The 19,750-nt window shown below is 45.7% G+C and overlaps 1 protein-coding gene across 1 annotated transcript; it reads left to right on the forward strand.

Annotated features, from left to right (window-relative positions):
* Positions 1-18,425: 18,425 nt before the first annotated feature.
* LOC148517506 (myb-related transcription factor, partner of profilin-like) lies at positions 18,426-19,182 on the forward strand. Its single transcript, XM_088478578.1, has 3 exons — positions 18,426-18,479; positions 18,543-19,011; positions 19,148-19,182. Exons 1-3 carry the CDS (start codon positions 18,426-18,428, stop codon positions 19,180-19,182), a joined length of 558 nt encoding a protein of 185 aa, XP_088334704.1.
* The last annotated feature ends 568 nt before the right edge of the window (positions 19,183-19,750 follow it).

A 19,750-nucleotide genomic window follows, 5' to 3' on the forward strand; every position in this document is an offset into this window, starting at 1 on the left:
ATAATACACTCAGTGGGCTTATGCCCTGTCACGGAGCTTGTATAATACACTCAGTGGGCTGATGCCCTTTCACGGAGCTTGTATAATAGACACAGTGGGCTATGCCCTTTCACAGAGCTTGTATGCACTCACTGGGCTTATGCCCTGTCACAGAGCTTGTATAATACACTCAGTGGGCTTATGTCCTGTCACGGAGCTTGTATAATACTCTGTGGGCTTATGCTCTGTCACGGAGCTTGTATAATACACTCAGTGGGCTTATGCCCTGTCACGGAGCTTGTATAATACTCAGTGGGTTTATGCCCTGTCACGGAGCTTGTATAATACTGTACACTCAGTGGGCTTATGCCCTTTCACGGAGCTTGTATAATAGACACAGTGGGCTATGCCCTTTCATGGAGCTTGTATCCACTCACTGGGCTTATGCCCTGTCACGGAGCTTGTATAATACACTCAGTGGGCTTATGCCCTGTCACAGAGCTTGTATAATACACTCAGTTGGCTTATGCCCTTTCACGGAGCTTGTATAATAGACACAGTCGGCTATGCCCTTTCACGTAGCTTGTATGCACTCACTGGGCTGATGCCCTGTCACGGAGTTTGTATAATACACTCAGTGGGCTTATTCCCTGTCACGGAGCTTGTATAATACACTCAGGTGGGCTCATGCCCTTTCACGGAGCTTGTATGCACTCACTGGACTTATGCCCTGTCACGGAGCATGTATAATAGACACAGTGGGCTTATGCCCTGTCACGGAGCTTGTATGCACTCAGTGGGCTTATGCCCTGTCACGGAGCTTGTATAATACACTCAGTGGGCTTATGCCCTTTCACGGAGCTTGTATGCACTCAGTGGGCTTATGCCCTGTCACGGAGCTTGTATAATAGACACTGTGGGCTATGCCCTTTCATATTTGCTATTTTATTTAATATTTTCGAATTTTTTCTTTCATTTTTCTCAAATACCCGATAGATTTTATAAATTATCCACTTTATTACCATATCCCAGCTTCTCAGACATAACATTAGTTCCGTGTTTATCTTAACCGACTTTATTTTAAATCCTTTCCCATGTTGTTATGCATCATATACTTGACAAACCTTAAGTCAGTCATCCCCTATAGATACCCATGACACCGTATATCCCTTATGGTCAATAGATGAACATCAGTTGTTGTGATTTATAATGGGGACCAATCAGTTATGATCAACATAAGTCTCCATTTTTTTCCACTCATCACCATTATTAGCATTACGATACTGGAATGGTATCTTTACTAGGGGCATGCACAACAATATGGAGAGCATCAATTATTCATTTAGAATTATAATTTCATCTCTATAACATCCATTTTTATTTTTATTTCATTCTTTATTACTACTATTTATTTTATTTTTATCTTTATTTAATATTTTTTACTTTTCATTTGTTTCTCCCCATCACCAACAGCCTTATTAGCCTATTAGGTTCATTATAATTATACATCTACTGACATGTATCACTTGTAAGGTATACAGATGATCATGGTTGCCAATACAACTCTCTGGCATACGATCTGTATATCACATAGAGCCAATCTCACTAAAGATGGCCGCCGCCATTAGTGAGGACAAAGAAGTAAGAGAGATTATTGCACCACTCTCATCCACTGTAATCAGACTGTGAAAAGGGATATCGCGCTATCGCGCACTCAAGCACAATACCAGTCCCACCAAAGATGGCCGCCACCATTAGTGAGGACAATGAAGCAGGAGAGAGTCTTGCGTGACTCTCACCCACTGTCACCAGACGGCAGCACGGACATCGCGCTGCCGCGCACTCAATTACACCGCTTCAAACAGAGGCTAGACACTAGGAGATGCTATGACTGACCACCGTTACTGTGATTATGCGCGTGCAATCCGGAATTAACACCCAGAAGTGCAGCGCCACCACACCAGGGAATGAATGGGTAATTCTAATCAGTATATAAGAAGATGGGGTTACACCAAAGGACATTTGCCCTTGAAGAAGTCTCCAAATGAGATGAAACGCATTGGGCCACTATTGCCATTACCTATGTACTTTTCAATTACAATCCCTGTTTGAAGGGTATTTTTCTGTCCAATACTGTTGAATAAACAGCTCTTTTTTGTATTAAGTTCAGTATACTTAGTCATCACTACCCACTATATGCTACCCACTGATACTCGCATACAGCAATTGCAGACGCATCTACATGCAGGACCAGCAGGCATCATGGTCAGGTAAGCAATTATTCCTCACCTATGACACTGCATTCTAGTGTACCTGTCACTCTGATACTGCGTTCTTTCCTGAGGTGGTGTGAGCAGTGGAGGAGGAGGCCATCTGTATTCAAATCCTGGACAAGGGTCATTTATATTCATGCAACATTCTGCCAACAGCTTTTGCATACCTGAGATATTCTACTGTTGGCTAATGTGAACATTCAACACCCTGCCGACAGTTTTTGCCTACCTGAATATTGGTTCTTTCCCGGTGAATAGTGACCCTCAGATGGTCACTTCACTTGGATTCAAACTGTATACTGACTTTTAGAAGCTTATTATTGACTACTCCCTTATCATATATGCCTCTATTTATTAACATTATTTTTACTAAAATAAAGTGAAAAAGGATGTTTTCACACCGTTTTCACATTATTTTAGTTTTACCTGTAGTTATTACAGGGCAATTGGAGTAGAATTAGTAAAATTCTACTCCAACCCCTAATTATCACTTATTTTTAGTAAAGCAGATCGCATTTCCCATAACTGGAATGGGAAATGTGATCCGACCATAGTTACTAAAAATAAATTGTAAAAAAATACCGGGGGAAGCCCTGTGATAATAACGCCACCTGGAGGCGGCATTATCCAGGGTCTCCCCCGGTTACCAGGCTCCCACTCTGCTCTAACGGGGAGAGCAGAGCCCGGAGCCGGTACCAGTAATCAGCTGTGTGGTCTAAACAGACCGCAAGCTGATTGCTGTAAAAAAAAGAAAAAATTATTTAAAATTTTTTGTTTTTTACTTACCTGACTCCAGGGAACGGTGATCGGGCCTCCGGTGATGGCTCCTCTCCGGTCAGCTGGTCTCCCATAGTGCCCTGCTGCCAGGTCATCAGGTGATCGGGCCCCAGTGCAGTATGGGAGATCACCTGATCGGGAGCCCGGAGAAGATGACCGGAGGCCAGGAGGATGCAGGTAAGTGTAATGAAGGGAGGGGGGGTCGCGGGGGTCTGCGATCGCGGGGGCGGGGCTTAGCGTCGGTGGGGGGTAGCAGCGACGGTGGGTCAGCGCATGCGTGGGCTCTTAGTCGCGGTATTTTTTCCGAAAATACCGCGACTAGTGTGCGGAGAGGATTCGCAGGGACAGAGCTTTATCACAAGCTCTATCCCTGCAAGGGATTTATAGTAAATCCCTGTGATATTGCCTGAATTCGCAATGCGAATTCACTCGGTAATATCACACTACAATCCGCATTCAATATGCGGATTGTAGTAAATAGAGCCCATAGACTTATATATCTCTCAGGGAACTTAAGTCCTGAACACCCAGCCTCAAGTTTTTGCCTACCAGCTTTAATATAATTCTCTACACCCCCTTTTGTGGCTATATATATAAACACACACTGGTCCTGAACATCTGGGTTCAAGACTATAGACACTTACCATTTATTAACCAGAAACATTATCACTTCTTTTTTCTATTTCTATTTTTATTTAGCAATTCAGTTTATTTTCATTTTATATTTTTTCTGTTACATTACCCAATAGCCATACATTTATAGAGATAGAGTGTTTCCACATTACTCCATATCTCCAGCTAGATTCCAGTACTATCATTGCATTTCACTCAATACCACGGAGCGCTTTATCAACTTGTTTTTTTTCTTTCAAGGAGCTTATATGCACTCAGTTGGCTTATGCCCTTTCACGGAGATTGTATAATAGACACAGTGGGCTATGCCCTTTCACGGAGCTTGTATGCACTCAGTGGGCTTATGCCCTGTCACGCAGCCTGTATAATACACTCAGTGGGCTTATACCCTGTCACGGAGCTTGTATAATACACTCAGTGGGCTTATGCCCTTTCACGGAGCTTGTATAATAGATACAGTGGGCTTATGCCCTTTCACGGAGCTTGTATGCACTCAGTGGGCTTATGTCCTGTCACGGAGCTTGTATAATACACTCAGTGGGCTTATGCCTGTCACGGAGCTTGTATAATACACTCAGTGGGCTTATGCCCTGTCACGGAGCTTGTATAATACACTCAGTGGGCTTATGCCCTGTCTCGGAGCTTGTATAATACACTCAGTGGGCTTCTGCCCTGTCACGGAGCTTGTATAATACACTCAATTGGCTTATGCCCTGTCACAGAGCTTGTATAATAGACACAGTGGGCTATACCCTTTCACGGAGCTTGTATGCACTCACTGGGCTTATGCCCTGTCACGGAGCTTGTATAACACAGTGGGCTTATGCCCTGTCACGGAGCTTGTATAATACACAGGGCCGGCCCGCACATTACGCCGACTACGCACGTGCGTAGGGCACCAGCCAGCAGAGGGCGCTCAAACCCCGGCACGGCCAAACTTCTACAGGATCCTTCCCCCCGCCGCCACACTCCTTCCCCTCCGTCCCCACCTGCGCCACACTCCCTCCTTTCCTCCTCCACGCCCCCCCCCCGCGCCTCACTCCTTCCCGCGGCCGCCGCAGGGAGTGTCCATTTCAGCGGGCACCCGGCTCCCCATAGCGGCAGCCTGAGCTCACTCCTGAGCTCCGGCTAGGCTTCCCCCACGGTCACTATGTGAGAGACATCATGACGTCTCTCACATAGTAACGAGGAGCGGCGGACGCAGGATCTGGGCTTAAGGTAAGTAAACTGTTTATTTTTTTTGTGTGTGTTTTGCTCTATTACCAGGGGCACTGCTACAGGGGCCACCGGGGGTACTGCCCCCGGGGGTACTGCTACAGGGGCCACTGGGGGTACTGCTGCCGGGGGTACTGCTACAGGGGCCACTGAGGGTACTGCTACTGGGGGTACTGCTACTGGGCCCACTGGGGGTACTGCTACAGGGGCCACTGGGGGTAATGCTACTGGGGGTACTGCTTACAGGGGCCACTGGGGGTAATGCTAAGGGGGTACTGCTTACAGGGGCCACTGGGGATACTGCTACTGCGGGTACTGCTACGGGTGGTACTGCTTACAGGGGCCACTGGTTGTATTGCTACTGGGGGTACTGCTACAGGGGCAACTGGGGCTACTGCTACAGGGTCCACTGGGGGTACTGCTACTGGGGGTACTGCTACAGGGGATACTGCTTACAGGGGCCACTGGGGGTAATGCTACTGGGGGTACTGCTTACAGGGGCCACTGGGGGTAATGCTACCGGGGGTACTGCTACAGGGGCCACTGGGGGTACTGCTACTGGGGGTACTGCTTACAGGGGCTACTGGGGGTAATGCTACTGGGGGTAGTGCTAGAGGGGCTTCTGCTACAGGGGCCACTGGGGGTACTGCTACTGGGGGTACTGCTACTGAGCCCACTGGGGGTACTGCTACAGGGGTTACTGCTACAGGGGCCACTGGGGGTACTGCTTACAGGGGCCACTGGGGGTACTGCTACCGGGGGTACTGCTTACAGGGGCCACAGGGGATAATGCTACTGGGGGTACTGATACAGGGGGTACTGCTTACAGGGGCCACTGGTTGTGATGCTACTGGGGGTACTGCTACAGGGGCCACTGGGCGTACTGCTACTGGGGGTACTGCTACAGGGGCTACTGCTTACAGGGGCCACTGGGGGTAATGCTACTGGGGGTACTGCTTACAGGGGCCACTGGGGGTACTGCTACAGGGGCCACTGGGGGTACTGCTACTGGGGGTACTGCTTACAGGGGCCACTGGGGGTACTGCTACTGGGGGTAGTGCTACAGGGTCTACTGCAACAGGGGCCTCTGGGGGTACTGCTACTGGGGGTACTGCTACTGAGGGCACTGCTAAAGGGGCTACTGGGGGCACTGCTACTGGGAGTACTGGGGCCATTATTACAGGGGCACTACTACTGGGGGCATTATTACAGGGGCATTACTACTGGGAGCAATTTTACAGGGGCACTACTACTGGGCATTATTACAGGGGCACTACTACTGGGGGCTAACTTCTTGGTACATTATAATAGGGGCACTTTTACAGGGGGCAATTTTATAAGGGGCATTACTACTGGGGCTATTTTACAGGGGGCATTACTACTGGGGGCACTAATACAGGGAGCATTACTTTTGGGGGCACTACTACTGGGGCCACTACTAATGGGGGCATTGCAGAAGGGGCACCACTACTGGGGGCACTGCAGAAGGGGTACCACTGCTGTGGGCATTACGTATAAGTGTCACCTCTGCTGTAGACATTGTACAAGGGTCACTACTATGTGGGCATTGTATTAGGGGCACTACTACTGTGGGCATTGTGTATAAGGGGCACTACTGTGGGCATTGTGTATAAGGGGCACTAATGTTGGCATTGTGTAAAAGGGGCACTACTGTGTGTCAGAACATAAATAAGGGACACTACTATGTGGTGTAATGTGAATCGGACACTGTGCAGTGTAATGTGAATAAGATCATGCTATTGTGTGGTGTATCTTGAATTGGGGATACTATTGTGTGACCACGCCCCTTTCTTTTGAGACCTTTCCTTTAGAATGCCTCCCAACCATTCCTATTTTGGCGACAAAGTGTCCGAGATGGGGAGATATGATTGGCACTCGTGATTATGGCTTTTCCTATGAGACCACACCCCTTTCCTTTGTCGGGTGCACGCACCTTCATAGTGTGCATATTCAGTCAGGGGGCGCCAAAATGTATCTTCGCTTACCAAAAATATTAGGCTCGGGCCGGCCCTAATAATACACTCAGTGGGCTTATGCCCTTTCACGGAGCTTGTATAATAGACACAGTGGGCTATGCCCTTTCACGGAGCTTGTATGCACTCAGTGGGCTTATGCCCTGTCACGCAGCCTGTATAATACACTCAGTGGGCTTATGCCCTGTCACGGAGCTTGTATAATACACTCAGTGGGCTTATGCCCTGTCACGGAGCTTGTATAATACACTCAGTGGGCTTATGCCCTGTCACGAAACCTGTATAATACACTCAGTGGGCTTATGCCCTGTCACGGAGCTTGTATAATACACTCAGTGGGCTTATGCCCTGTCACGGAGCTTGTATAATACACTAAGTGGGCTTATGCCCTGTCACGGAGCTTGTATAATACACTCAGTGGGCTTATGCCCTGTCACGGAGCATGTATAATACACTCACTGGGCTTATGCCCTGTCACGGAGCTTGTATAATACACTCAGTCGGCTTATGCCCTGTCACGGAGCCTGTATAATACACTGAGTGGGCTAAGCCCAGTCACGGAGCTTGTATAATACACACAGTGGGCTATGTCCAGTCACGGAGTTTGTATAATACACTCAGTGGGCTAAGTCCAGTCACGAAGTTTGTATAATACACACAGTGGGCTAAGTCCAGTCACGGAGCTTATATAATACACAGTGCACACAGTTTGCCAAGTCCAGTCACGGAGCTTGCATAATATACACACAGTGGGCTAAGCCCAGTCACGGAGTTTGTATAATACACTCAGTGGGCGAAGCTCAGTCACTGAGCTTGTATAATATAAATAATACACTCAGTGGGCTAAGCCCAAGCACGGAGCTTGTATAATATAAATAATACACTCAGTGGGCTAAGTCCAGTCACGGAGCTTGTATAATATAAATAATACTCTCAGTGGGCTAAGTCCAGTCACGGAGTTTGTATAATACACTCAGTGGTCTAAGTCCAGTCACTGAGCTTGTATAATACACAGTGCACACAGTTGGCTAAGTCCAGTCACGTAGCTTGTATAATATACACACAGTGGGTTACGCCCAGTCACGGAGCACACAGTGGCAAGAAGTAGAACTACTCTAACTAATCTAACTCTAGTCTCGCTTTTCCCCTCTCTATCACTACCTTACTAAGCGTGACTGTTCCGTCTGGATACAGTCACGCGAAATGGCGCCGACAGCCGGGCGCCGCGCCTTTTATAGAGGCCGAATGTCACCCGGCTCTCGCGAGGTCTCGCGAGAATCCGACGCCGGACGGGTGACGTTCGGCCTCGAGTCGGAATCCGAGTCAGGCGGGATTCGGATTCCACCTGTTCGGAGCGGTTCGGATTCCTCAGAATCCCAAACCGCTCATCACTACAAAACGGTCCATGGTTTCCCATAGAAATGCCCATACCACCAAATCGAACGCCTTAGCGGCATCTAGTGACACAATAATAGAAGTTTGTGCATCCCCACGCTGGACCTGTTTTAATAAGCGATGAAGATTTACCACAATAAAAGCCTGTCTGATCAGGATGAATCAGTTAGGTTATAACTAGGGGTGTGCACCGGCCACTTTTCGTGTTTTGGTTTTGGATCTGGATCTTTCTTCGTGTTTTGGATCTGGATTGGTTTTGCCAAAACCACCCTTCTGTGTTTTAGGTTCTGGGTTTTGTGTTTTGGATCTGTATTTTTTTTTAAAAAGCATAAAAACAGCTAAAATCACAGAATTTGTGGGTTTTTCTGCTCCTATGCTATTATTAACCTCAATAACCTTCATTTCCACTCATTTCCAGTCTATTCTGAACACCTCACAATTGTGTTTTTATGTCCAAAAGGTTGCACCGAGGTAGCTGGATGACTATGCTAAGCGACACAAGTGGGCAGTACAAACACGTGACCCATCTAGGAGTGATACTGCAGTGGCAGACAGGATGGCAGTTTGAAAAACTAGGCCCCAAACTGTACATAATGCAAAGTAAAAAAAGAGATGCAAGATGGAATTGTCCTTGGGCCCTCCCACCCACCCTTATGTTGTATAAACAGGACATGCACACTTTAACAAACCAATCATTTCAGCACCAGGGTCTGCAACACAACTGTGGCTGAAATGATTTGTTCGTTTGGGCCCCCACAAAATAAGCTGGCAATTAATCTGTCCCTGCACAAACTGGCTCTACGGAGGCAAGATCCCGACTAAGGAGGAAATTGACGAGGAGGGAGTTGACAGTGTGGTTTGCAGGCGCTTGGATACAACAGGACAACGGGATTTAGGTGTCCCTGGACTGCTTACGGTCTTAGCCAAAGTTTCTGAACTTGACAGTAACTTTTTATGAACTCGCTGCAGGTGCCGTATAAGGGAGGATGTTCCTAGGTGGTTAACGTCCCTACCCCTACTTATTTCGCCTTTACATATGGTACATATGGCAAGACAGTTGTTGTCTGGATTTGGATAGAAATATTGCCAGACCAAAGAGACCAATGTTTGGTCTTCTGCCCAGGCATGACCATGATGGGCTTTTTCATCCCACGGACAACACGCACGCTTGGCGCTGCTCCTTTGTTGATGCACATGCAGCCACAGTGCACACAATTCACAAACACAGAAAATAATTTTTTATTTTGTTTGGAGTGCACTTTGGGGGTTACAGCACCCTTTAACGGTCAAGCCAGCCGGCCCTTTACTTATGACACAGGTGCACGCTTGGCGCTACTTTGTGGATGCACGTGCAGCTACTGCGCACACAATTCACAGACACAGAAAAAAATATTATTTTTTTTGCACTTGGGGGAGCACCCCTGATGGACAGAGCACCCCCTGGACCACACTACAGCACCCCTTTAGGACTGGGACACTGCACAGGACTTTGGAGTGGACACAGCCCCTATGGACAACTGACTGCACAACACAGTCCAGCCAGCCCCTATGGACTTTGGAGGAGTGGACACAGCCCCTATGGACAACAGCAGCACAGCACAACACAGCCAGCCCCTATGGACTTTGGAGGAGTGGACAAAACCACCAATGGACAACAGCAGCACAGCGCAGCACAACACTACACTGCACAGCCCAGCCAGCCCTAACTCCCACCCTCCCTCTTCATTGTCCACAGCCGAGTGAGAAAATGGCGCCGACGCGGGTACCTTATATAGAATCCAAAACCTGCGAGACCCGGAAGGCGGGATAATGACGTTTTGCCTCGATTTCAGATCCGAGTCAGGCAGGAAAAGTCGAGCCTGACTCGGATCGGCCTCGGATTGGGGGGGCTCAGGGGGGTTCGGATTTCAAAAATCCGAACCCGCTCACCCCAAGCTGTAACCTGATTCAAACCTGGAGGCCAGTATTTTTGCTAGGATTTTCACATCTGTGGGAACAAGTGATATGGGCCGATACGAGTCAGCTCGAGTAGTGTCCTTGCCTGGTTTAGGTAAAACAATTATTAGTGCCTCAGACATATAACTTGGTAATGTGTTGTTTTTGTAAATTTGGATAAAACGATCAAACAATTGTGGTACAAACATTTTTTAAGTTTTTTTATATAGCTCGAGTGGAATCCTGTCGATCCCTGGTGCTTTACCGTTAGGAAAGGAATTTAAGGCCACCTCAAATTCCTCTAACATCAAAGGAGAGTCAAGAAAGTCCATTGCCTCTGGAGAGAGTGTTGGAAGGGATATAGTAGATAAAAAATAATGAATTCCTGTTGAGTATAAACTGATCTAGATTTATATAATTGATGATAATAGCTGACAAATTCCTCTGCGATATCTGAAGTTCGCCCATAAGCAACATCATCAGAAGCAAATATTTTAACTACTGTATTGGACGACGAATGCTCGGTTCGTGCCAGGTTATCTAAGTAAGACCCAGGCCTATTGCCAGATGCATATTGCAAATGCGAGTTAAAAAGTAATTTGTAGTGCGTCTTATCCAACAAACAAATCTTTCCATGAGTTTTGGGCAGCCATCCATGCTTCTTTAGTTGAATCTGACCCATATATAAGCTACTTCTAAAGACCTACAGGAAGCCTCCAATTCAGTTTTTTTATAGAAGATTTTAAACCAGCTACACTTTGGATTAAAGACCATCTGAAAAATTATTTAAAAGCATCCCAAATAATTTAAATAGATGTAGTGCAAGCTACAATGCAGGGCCATATCATTCAAAATATAGCTCGACAAAAAAAGAAATCTTCAGCGCAATATTAGGAGCTTCACAGTTCCCTGACTAGAACAATGCAAACATATATAGACACTCCGAATCCGGATACCCAGACATCCTACCTAAACGCCAGACAATTATTGGATGATTTCCTGTTATTGCAGTCAAAAAAACATTTAACTTTTTCAAAGTTTAAGTATTTTCGTTGGGGCAACAAGACTGGTAGATTGTTGGCCAACATGTCTAGACCAGGAACATCGAAAAGGTTTATTACTGCTATTAAGGAACCCAATTCTGATTCTATAGACACCTCAACAAAACGTATTCTAACCTATATGACACCCGTCCTTTCAATGAGGAGATGCATGAACGTTTGATCTCAGACATCAACCTCCCTTTGCTCACTGATGGAGATGGGGAAATTCTAAGTCAGGAAATAACCCTAGAGGAGATAGCACATGCTATCTCCTCATTGAAACTCCATAAATCCCCTGGCCCAGACGGGCTTACAAATGAATATTATAAGATACTACAGGGCTACTTATCCCCGGCCTTGCTCAAACTATTTAACTAAATTCTAAAATATGATACGGTCGCCCCACAATTTAATAAAGCTTATACGGTTTTAATCCCGAAACCTGATAGAAATTCTCAACTGGTAGACTCTTATAGGCCCAAAACCCTATTAAATACAGACATTAAATTAATGGCCAAGATAATGGCAGATAGACTGCAATTGCTAATGCCACAAATATTGACGGTTCATCAGTTGGGATTTATAAGAGGCAAACAAACAGTAAGGGGAATTAGGACAGCGGTGGCAGCTGTTGTCACTTCACATGGTGCAGATAAAACTAACAATGTATTTATCAGCTTAGATACAAAAAAAGCGTTTGATACGGTACACTTGTTTAAAATTTTACAAAGATGGAAGTTTCCACTTTTATTTATAAACTTTGTAAAATTTCTTTACACTAACCCTCATACCTCTTTATTGATCAATGGCTACTGTAGCTCCCCCATTACCATGCACAGGGGTACAAGGCAGGGCTGTCCCCTCTCTCCCCTACTATTCAACATCAGCCTGGACCCGTTGCTTAGAATACTACAATCTAGCAGTTCCTTTCAGGGCATTAGGATAGGTAGAAAGGAGATTAAAATTACGGCATTCGCCGATGATGCACTATTATTTGTATTGAATCCCTCGCAATCCCTGAATCACATTTTTAACACTTTATCTGTGTTCGGTGAAATATCAGGTTTAAAGTCAATGTAAATAAATCAGTGGCATTACGTCTGGGCTGCCCGACGGGCCGTACTTCATTTTTTTCAGAGATCCCAATCACCTGGGCAAACAGACAGATCACATACATGGGGGTACAGATTTCTAACAACCCACACCTACTCTATGAGTTGAACTTTACTGTTGCCATTAAATCAATTTCTTTGGAATTAGAGGGATGGAAGAAATTATTGCTTTCATACACAGGAAGGGCAAGCCTAATTAAGATGGTTTCTTCCCCAAAAAATGATGTATACCATACAAGTTTTGCCATTTTTGATTTCTAACAAAGATGCCCAACAACTTAATTACATTTTCAGGAAATTTGTGTGGAAAGGAAAAAGGTCTCGCATTGGCCTACATAAATTGCAGCAACTTAGAAGTCAGGGAGGTATTAACTTTCCCAATGTGCAGGTGTACTCTTATGCAGCACATCTCAGGTACGTCAAGGATTGGTTGTTTCACCGTGACTTATATGCTAATTCCTCTATTGAAGAGGAATTTTTGGATTCAGGCTGTCTTATTAGTTTCTTACACGCCCCTGATCAAGAAATACCGCAGGAGATCAAAGAAAACCCCTTGCTTTGGTTCACAAGAAAAGCCTGGCACATTATTAGGCATAAATTCACTTTAAACGCCCATAAAACGCTATATCCAGGGGTGGATTGGGTCAGAAAACCAGCCCGGGAAATTTATGGAAGCAGTCCTAATGGGGGCGGGGTCTGTCAAAGGGGGAGGGCCTAATTCTGAATTGGACGCAGCTGTAGCTCACCTTGCATATTTTGCTGAATCTGTGTCTGCAACTTTATGCTAACGCCACTGCGCAGTCCTTCCCTGGTGTACATCTGATATGCAAGGACTGAGGGCCTACAGTAGTGTGTACAGATGCTGCAATGCAAGCGCTGACAAAAAATACATTGCACAAGAATAAATTAAAACACATTGTCCCTCCAGGAAAAAACAAACAAACATACATATTGGTCACAATAGGTAAATATAAAATACAATGGCCCCCCAGGAAAAAATATAAAAACCTGGGACAGGGGTAGGGTGAGCAGTGTATGTCCTTGGGGGGTGGGGAATGTGTGATATGGTAAATAGTGCTTGCCCCTGGGATGTTGAGTACTGTGTCTAGGTTGCCAAGAGGTAGGGTAAGGAGTGGGGGGGTTGATATAGCAGAGAGGTGATACAGCAGTAGGGTATATTGTGGGAGATGTATGAAGCCCTGAAGCGGTATCAGCGCACGTTATGTGCGCTGATACCGCTTCTCCCCGATGTATGATCGGGGGTCTGGGCGGTAAATGATGGGCGCTATACTCCCCTGTCATTATCGGCGCTGCTATCTACAAGATAGCAGCGCTGAGCGGCAGGGCCATGTACGAACGGTCATACCGCATGACCGTTCGGCCGGCTGTAGCTGTCGTTATCGACAGCTACAGCCTGGCGCTAGACTATCCCCACAGCAGGGACAGTGCTGTCCCTGCTACGGTGGCTGCCGGCTCCAGGCTGCGCGCGGGGATCTCGTGATACTTGCGAGATCCCGCGCATGCTCAGTGGAGCCGGCCGGGACAGAGACACAGCGCATCAGCACTGGGCTGATGTGCTGTGGTCTCTAGCGGGTAGCGCCGGAGAGGGGAGTTAACGCTCCCCCTTTCTGGCCAATGAGATGTTCTTACATCTCATCGGTAGTGCTTCCTGCTTCGCCTCAGTAAAGAGGTGAAGGAGGAAGCGGTATAGCGGCACGTTAAGTGCCGCTATAATACATCTACCCCATTGAGTGTAACTGAGGGTGATAGATGTAGCAGAGGAGGATAGTGTGTAGAGTGATAGATCTAGCAGAGGAGGATAGTGTGTAACAGAGTGTGATGTAACAGAGGAGGATAGTGTGTAGGGTGATAGATGTAGCAGAGGCGGATTGTGTGTAGGGTGATAGATGTAGCAGAGGAGGATAGTGTGTAGGGTGATAGATGTAGCAACGAAGGATAGTGTGTAGGGTGATAGATGTAGCAGAGGAGGATAGTGTGTAGGGTGATAGATGTAGCAGAGGAGGATAGTGTGTAGGGTGATAGATGTAGCAGAGGAGGATAGTGTGTAACAGAGTGTGATAGATGTAGCAGAGGAGGATAGTGTGTAGGGTGATAGATGTAGCAGAGGAGGATAGTGTGTAACAGAATGTGATAGATGTAGCAGAGGAGGATAGTGTGTAGGGGGATAGATGTAGCAGAGGAGGATAGTGTGTAGGGTGATAGATGTAGCAACGAAGGATAGTGTGTAGGGTGATAGATGTAGCAGAGGAGGATAGTGTGTAGGGTGATAGATGTAGCAGAGGAGGATAGTGTGTGATAGATGTAGAAGGACAGAGCTGAGTTAAGTGTGTTATAATCACATTTACTACAGTTGTCCAGAGCAGAAGGCTTACATAAAAAGGGCTGTGCAGATCAGATTGTCTCCTGTGCGTAGGTAGATCGGCAGCTCTCCTCGGTGATCCCTGACAGTTCCTGTTAAAATGTTCCAGCTCTAGCAAGCTTTCGGGTCCCGGAGCATGCTGGGAAATGGAGTTTCCCAAGCCACAGACTAACACACCATGGATTGGAAAGCACACTGCAATTCCCATGAGGCCACCATTCATATGCAGAGCCAGGGCATGTAGCAGCGTGCTCTACACACACTAATTGGTACAGCTAATAATGGATGAAGGTAATAAGGACACTACCCCGCTGCTCTGCTCCCAAAGCTAGTCTGAGTAGATGACTGTTAAAGCTTCTGGTTTGCTTTCCACAGCAGAACGCAAATCCAGGAAGCTCTGCAGCTGGCCCGGCCGATCTATGAATGAGTGCAGGGTGAGCCGGCCCTGATGAGGGGAGAATGGGACCGGCCCAGCGGGAACTCTCCCGCTTTCCCGGCGGCCCAATCCGCCCCTGGCTATATCTGCCTTTTCTTCCAAACCCAGAGTTCCAACAGGGTAGTGCTAAATACCCATTCACACTATGGCAAACCATAGAAATGAGCAATATTGGCAAGTTGACACAAAGAGAAGATGGGAGGCCCCTTACGTTCCAGGAGGCTAGGGACAGGTATCCTATACTAACGAGACATCCACTTGCATTTTGGCAGGCTAAACATTACATTGAAGTAACAGTGCAGTGTTTTTCGGCCATGGATTGGAATAACTCCTTAGACGACTTTCTAAGCTCATACTCATTAGAAATAAAAACTATATCACAAATGTATAATCTTCTGCGCAGTTTTTATACCTGACAAATCTCCAGCAAGCTATGCTAAGTGGGTGTCCCAGATTCCAGCTCTACAGTTAGACAACTTAAATCGATCCTACGACAAAGCCTGTGCACTAATGCCTTAAGGGGGGTATCCACTTGACGATATACAAACGACAGCACGATTACGACATTGCAATCGTGCTGTCGTTTGTATAGCTAGTGATGTGCCTAGACTGAACGTTCACTCGTTCAGTCCCGGCACATCCCTCATCCCCGCACATGTTGAACCTGACGAGATTGTCAGGTTGACCTGCATGTACGGGCGATGTCGGATGTCAGAAGCGGCCAGCGGGCACGTGCATCGCAGGTCGCTTCAGACCAAAGCATGCCAGATGCATGCACGATGCATGCGCGATTGGCAAACAATTGCACGATAACAATGTCATTATCGTGCAATCGCTTGGCTGAATCGCTAAGTGGATACCCCCCATTACTCATCATATACAGGTTGAGTCTCCCATATCCAAATATTCCGAAATACGGAATATTCCGAAATACGGAATTATTTTGGCATGACTCAGATAATGAAACCTTTGATTTTTGCTGGTTCAATGTACACAAACTTTGTCTAAGGCACAAATTATTAAAAATATTGCATACAATTACCTTCAGGCTGTGTGTATAAGTTGTATATGAAACATAAATTAGTTTAATTTCTGTACACAAACTTTGTTTGAGCCACAAAATTATTGAAAATATTGTATAAAATTACCTGCAGGCTGTGTGTATAAGGTGTATATAATACATAAATGCATTCTGTGTGTATATTTGGGTCCTATTCCCAAGGTATCTCATTATGGTATGCAAATATTCCAAAATACAGAATATTCCGTTATCCAAAATACCCCTGGTCCCAAGCATTTTGGATATGGGAGACTCAACCTGTACTACTATGTTTCTGAATATTTGGCATAGATCCTATATTTCACCTCACAGGAGCTTTCTAATAGGCATGTCGCAAAGTTCAAACTGTTATAGATGTGGGACTCCTGAGGCAGATATCTTCCACTGTCTGTGGTCCTGCCCGGTGGTACGAGGGCTCTGGATACAGGTGCGGACATATGTTACCACGCAATTAGAACATTTTGTCCCACTAACGCCTGAATGGGCGATATTTGGCGTTCTTCCTGATAATATTCGTATCTCTGCAGGAGGAAAACGTCTGTTATTAGCCATAAGTGCAGCAGCCTGTAAAACAATCCTACATACATGGATAGATGCGCAACCACCTCCTCTGCCTCTTTTTAAGGCAAAATTGCATCATTTCTTCAGAATTAATTAGTGGAAGTAATAATGGAAAAAGAAACTAAGATAGAAAGAATTTTTGGTATGTGGGAGAGCTACATAGATACTCTTTCAGGAACTCTTCATCTCCAGCTTCATAGAACATTGCAGAATCCTTCATGGTATATGATGCAGAATGCGTCTGGAGAGCCTCCAATTAGATTAGATGCTTGACCTTGCCTTTTTTTAATATATTTTTTTAGATGAGCAATTCCTTTTGGGTGTCTGGCGGGGGGGGGGGGACATGGAGGGCCCATCCCTTTTCTTTTTATTAATATTTGAACAGGGTGCTACACAGCTCTGAACAAAAACATTTTATAATTTTTTCCTCTGTAATTCTTTTCATTTTTGTTCAAAGGTATTGTTTGTGTTACTATGTGTTAGTTATTCGTTGATTACTTTCTTTGAGCCAAGATAACCACAACACACAAAATTTCAAATGATCCACTATGACCATATTGTATTGAATAATAAGTTATCGGTATTCTGCCCTGTGAGGTCCAGATGTTATTTCTTCAAATATGTGTAATGTATCACATACAACCCACTCTGTATAGCCATGTTCAACCATGAATGTATTTTTGACGTTCAGTGCTTTGAATGACAATAAAAACATTTTTTTGGAAATAGATGTAGTGCCACTATTGAACTCAAAAAATTATTTCCAAGCAGCCTCTAATTCTGCCCCATAGCCCATGCGCGACAACCAGTACTGGTTAAACTTCCAGAAGGAGTGACCCTGCAGACCCTCCAGGTCAAGAATGATTGTTAATGAGGAATGATCGGATATACCCCATGTCTCGAATTGGACCTTGTGAACTCTCGTCTGCAATTCTAGCGTAACTAATGCCAGGTCAATCCCAGAAAACGAGAGATGAGTATATGAAAAACAAGAAAACTGCTTCATAGAAGGATAGCTGGTCCTCCAGGCATTGACCAATCCCATTCCCTCCACCATACCTGAAAATCCAAACCCCCTTACTCGTGTATCAGTAACAGACATTCTATGCCTATCTAGTATTGGATCCAGGATATTGCTAAAATCCCCCACACATATGGTGGGCGTTCCCGGGAATAAGACCAAAAATTCAGCCACCTTTTTAAGAACATCATGTGAATACGGTGGAGGAATGTATACCGCCAATAACAACAAAGATATTGGGCCAAATGTAATAGGTAGTCTGTTTTAGTAACAGTACAAACTCGCACTTTCTCGCACTTTTAAAAAGTGCGAGTTTGTACTGAAACTCGCAAATTCAATAGGGTGTCAGTTTACATGCACTGGTGATTGTGACCTGCGAGTTCCCGCGAGATTTCTCTCCAAAAAAAATGCGATTTTCTGACCAACCAAATCGCGAGTTTCAAAAGCTTACTAAATCAGTTTAAAACAAAGACAACCATTGGCACAACTCTAACTGCTGATCAATACAGACCTACACTATATAAACCCCTGTTCCTCCATTTTGACCTTTGATAGGTTTGGGAAGGAGTTTGTGAATGTTAGAGGTGCTGCATAATACTGATTACACTAAAATGTCTTACAGACACAGAAGGGGTGAGGAGAGTCAGGAGGAGGAGGAGGATGTTGTTTGCCTAGTCAGACAGGCAATTACTGACGAGGAGGAGGCGAGCAGTGATTCCACACAGGAGGAGGGTAGTGAGGAGGAAGAGGGTGAGGAGGAGGATGTGGAGGTGGAAGTAGCTCCACGCCCTGGGAAAACACGAACAGGACGCAATGTTCGGTTTACACATGCCGAGAATTGTAACCTAGTGCATGCAATTGTCCCGTTCTATAGTCGCCTCCTTGGCGAGGATGCACACAAGACCCCATTGTCGAGGAAAAAAGCTATGTGGCAAACGGTTTTGGAGGCTGTTACTGCTGTAGGTTCCTGCCCCCGTGATGTAAAAAATATAAAAAAAAGATACAATGATGTTAAGCGGGGTTTAAAGGCCAAAATGGCGGATGAGATGCGAGAAGCACGCAAAACTGGAGGAGGACGTCGTGTGCGGATATTGTTTTCCAGCTTTGAGGAGGAGTTGAGGCAGGTTTTGCCTCCTGAAGTCCTGCCTGGCGATCATATAGAGGACATGGATCGACCTCCTGCTCCAAGGCGTCCTGGTGTGTTTTTTTTTTACAATTTTTTAGCTGGTCGGTCCGTATTAAATGTGTGGCGTTAAGTACGGATTGGCGTTATTTTCCCGGCGATTATGTCATTTTCCCCTGGTTTCATTTTCCCCCATATTAAATTTTAAAGATTTTACGCCTAGGCGGAAAGTTAACGCAATGTAATATGCATCAAAGTAGCGCCTATGAGGGGTATTCAATATGAAACGTTAACCTTGCCAGCGAGTTTTTCGCCGCACGTCGGAGGTTTTGCCTGCAAAACTCTTTCGCGCGCGCTCACGCTTATCCCCGTATTCAATTTGAAATCGTTGAAAACGGGACCCGGCGATACTTGGATCTGCGTTAAAAAAATGCCAGTTTCCAGAAATAATTGTAGGAGCCCCCTAAAGAAGTCCAGACCTCAGGGATTACTATGGATACACACGTTTTTGCCTGCAAAAGAAAGACGGGTCTGTAAATAGGTTTTGCAGGTGTTTTTTCCTGGCGCGGCTATTAGAAACCCTGACTTCCTTCAGTAGTTAAAAATGGGGGTACCCATAGTGATCCCCCATGTCTAGACATCATTAGGGGGGTCCCTAGAATATTTTCCTAAAAATTCTATTTTTTTTAACCTGTTAAAAAAAAAAAGTTTAAAATTTTTAAAAAAAATCACATAAGGTCCCCCCCCCAATAGCCAAACCAGCCCCAGGCTTGCCAGCCAGTGTTGTTTTCCAAAAATACGGGGAACAAAATG

The sequence above is a fragment of the Taudactylus pleione genome, unplaced genomic scaffold (genome assembly GCF_031769625.1).
Source record: "Taudactylus pleione unplaced genomic scaffold, aTauple2 ptg000215l, whole genome shotgun sequence".
Classification (NCBI taxonomy): Eukaryota; Metazoa; Chordata; class Amphibia; order Anura; family Myobatrachidae; genus Taudactylus; species Taudactylus pleione.

Coding starts and splice junctions, on each gene's coding strand:
- LOC148517506 (XM_088478578.1), top strand. CDS start 18,426: ATGTCTTACAGACACAGAAGGGGTGAGGAGAGTCAGGAGGAGGAGGAG. Junction 18,480..18,542: donor AGGAGGAGGAGGAGGATGTT/GTTTGCCTAGTC, acceptor TCCACACAGGAG/GAGGGTAGTGAGGAGGAAGA. Junction 19,012..19,147: donor TCCTGCTCCAAGGCGTCCTG/GTGTGTTTTTTT, acceptor TAAATTTTAAAG/ATTTTACGCCTAGGCGGAAA.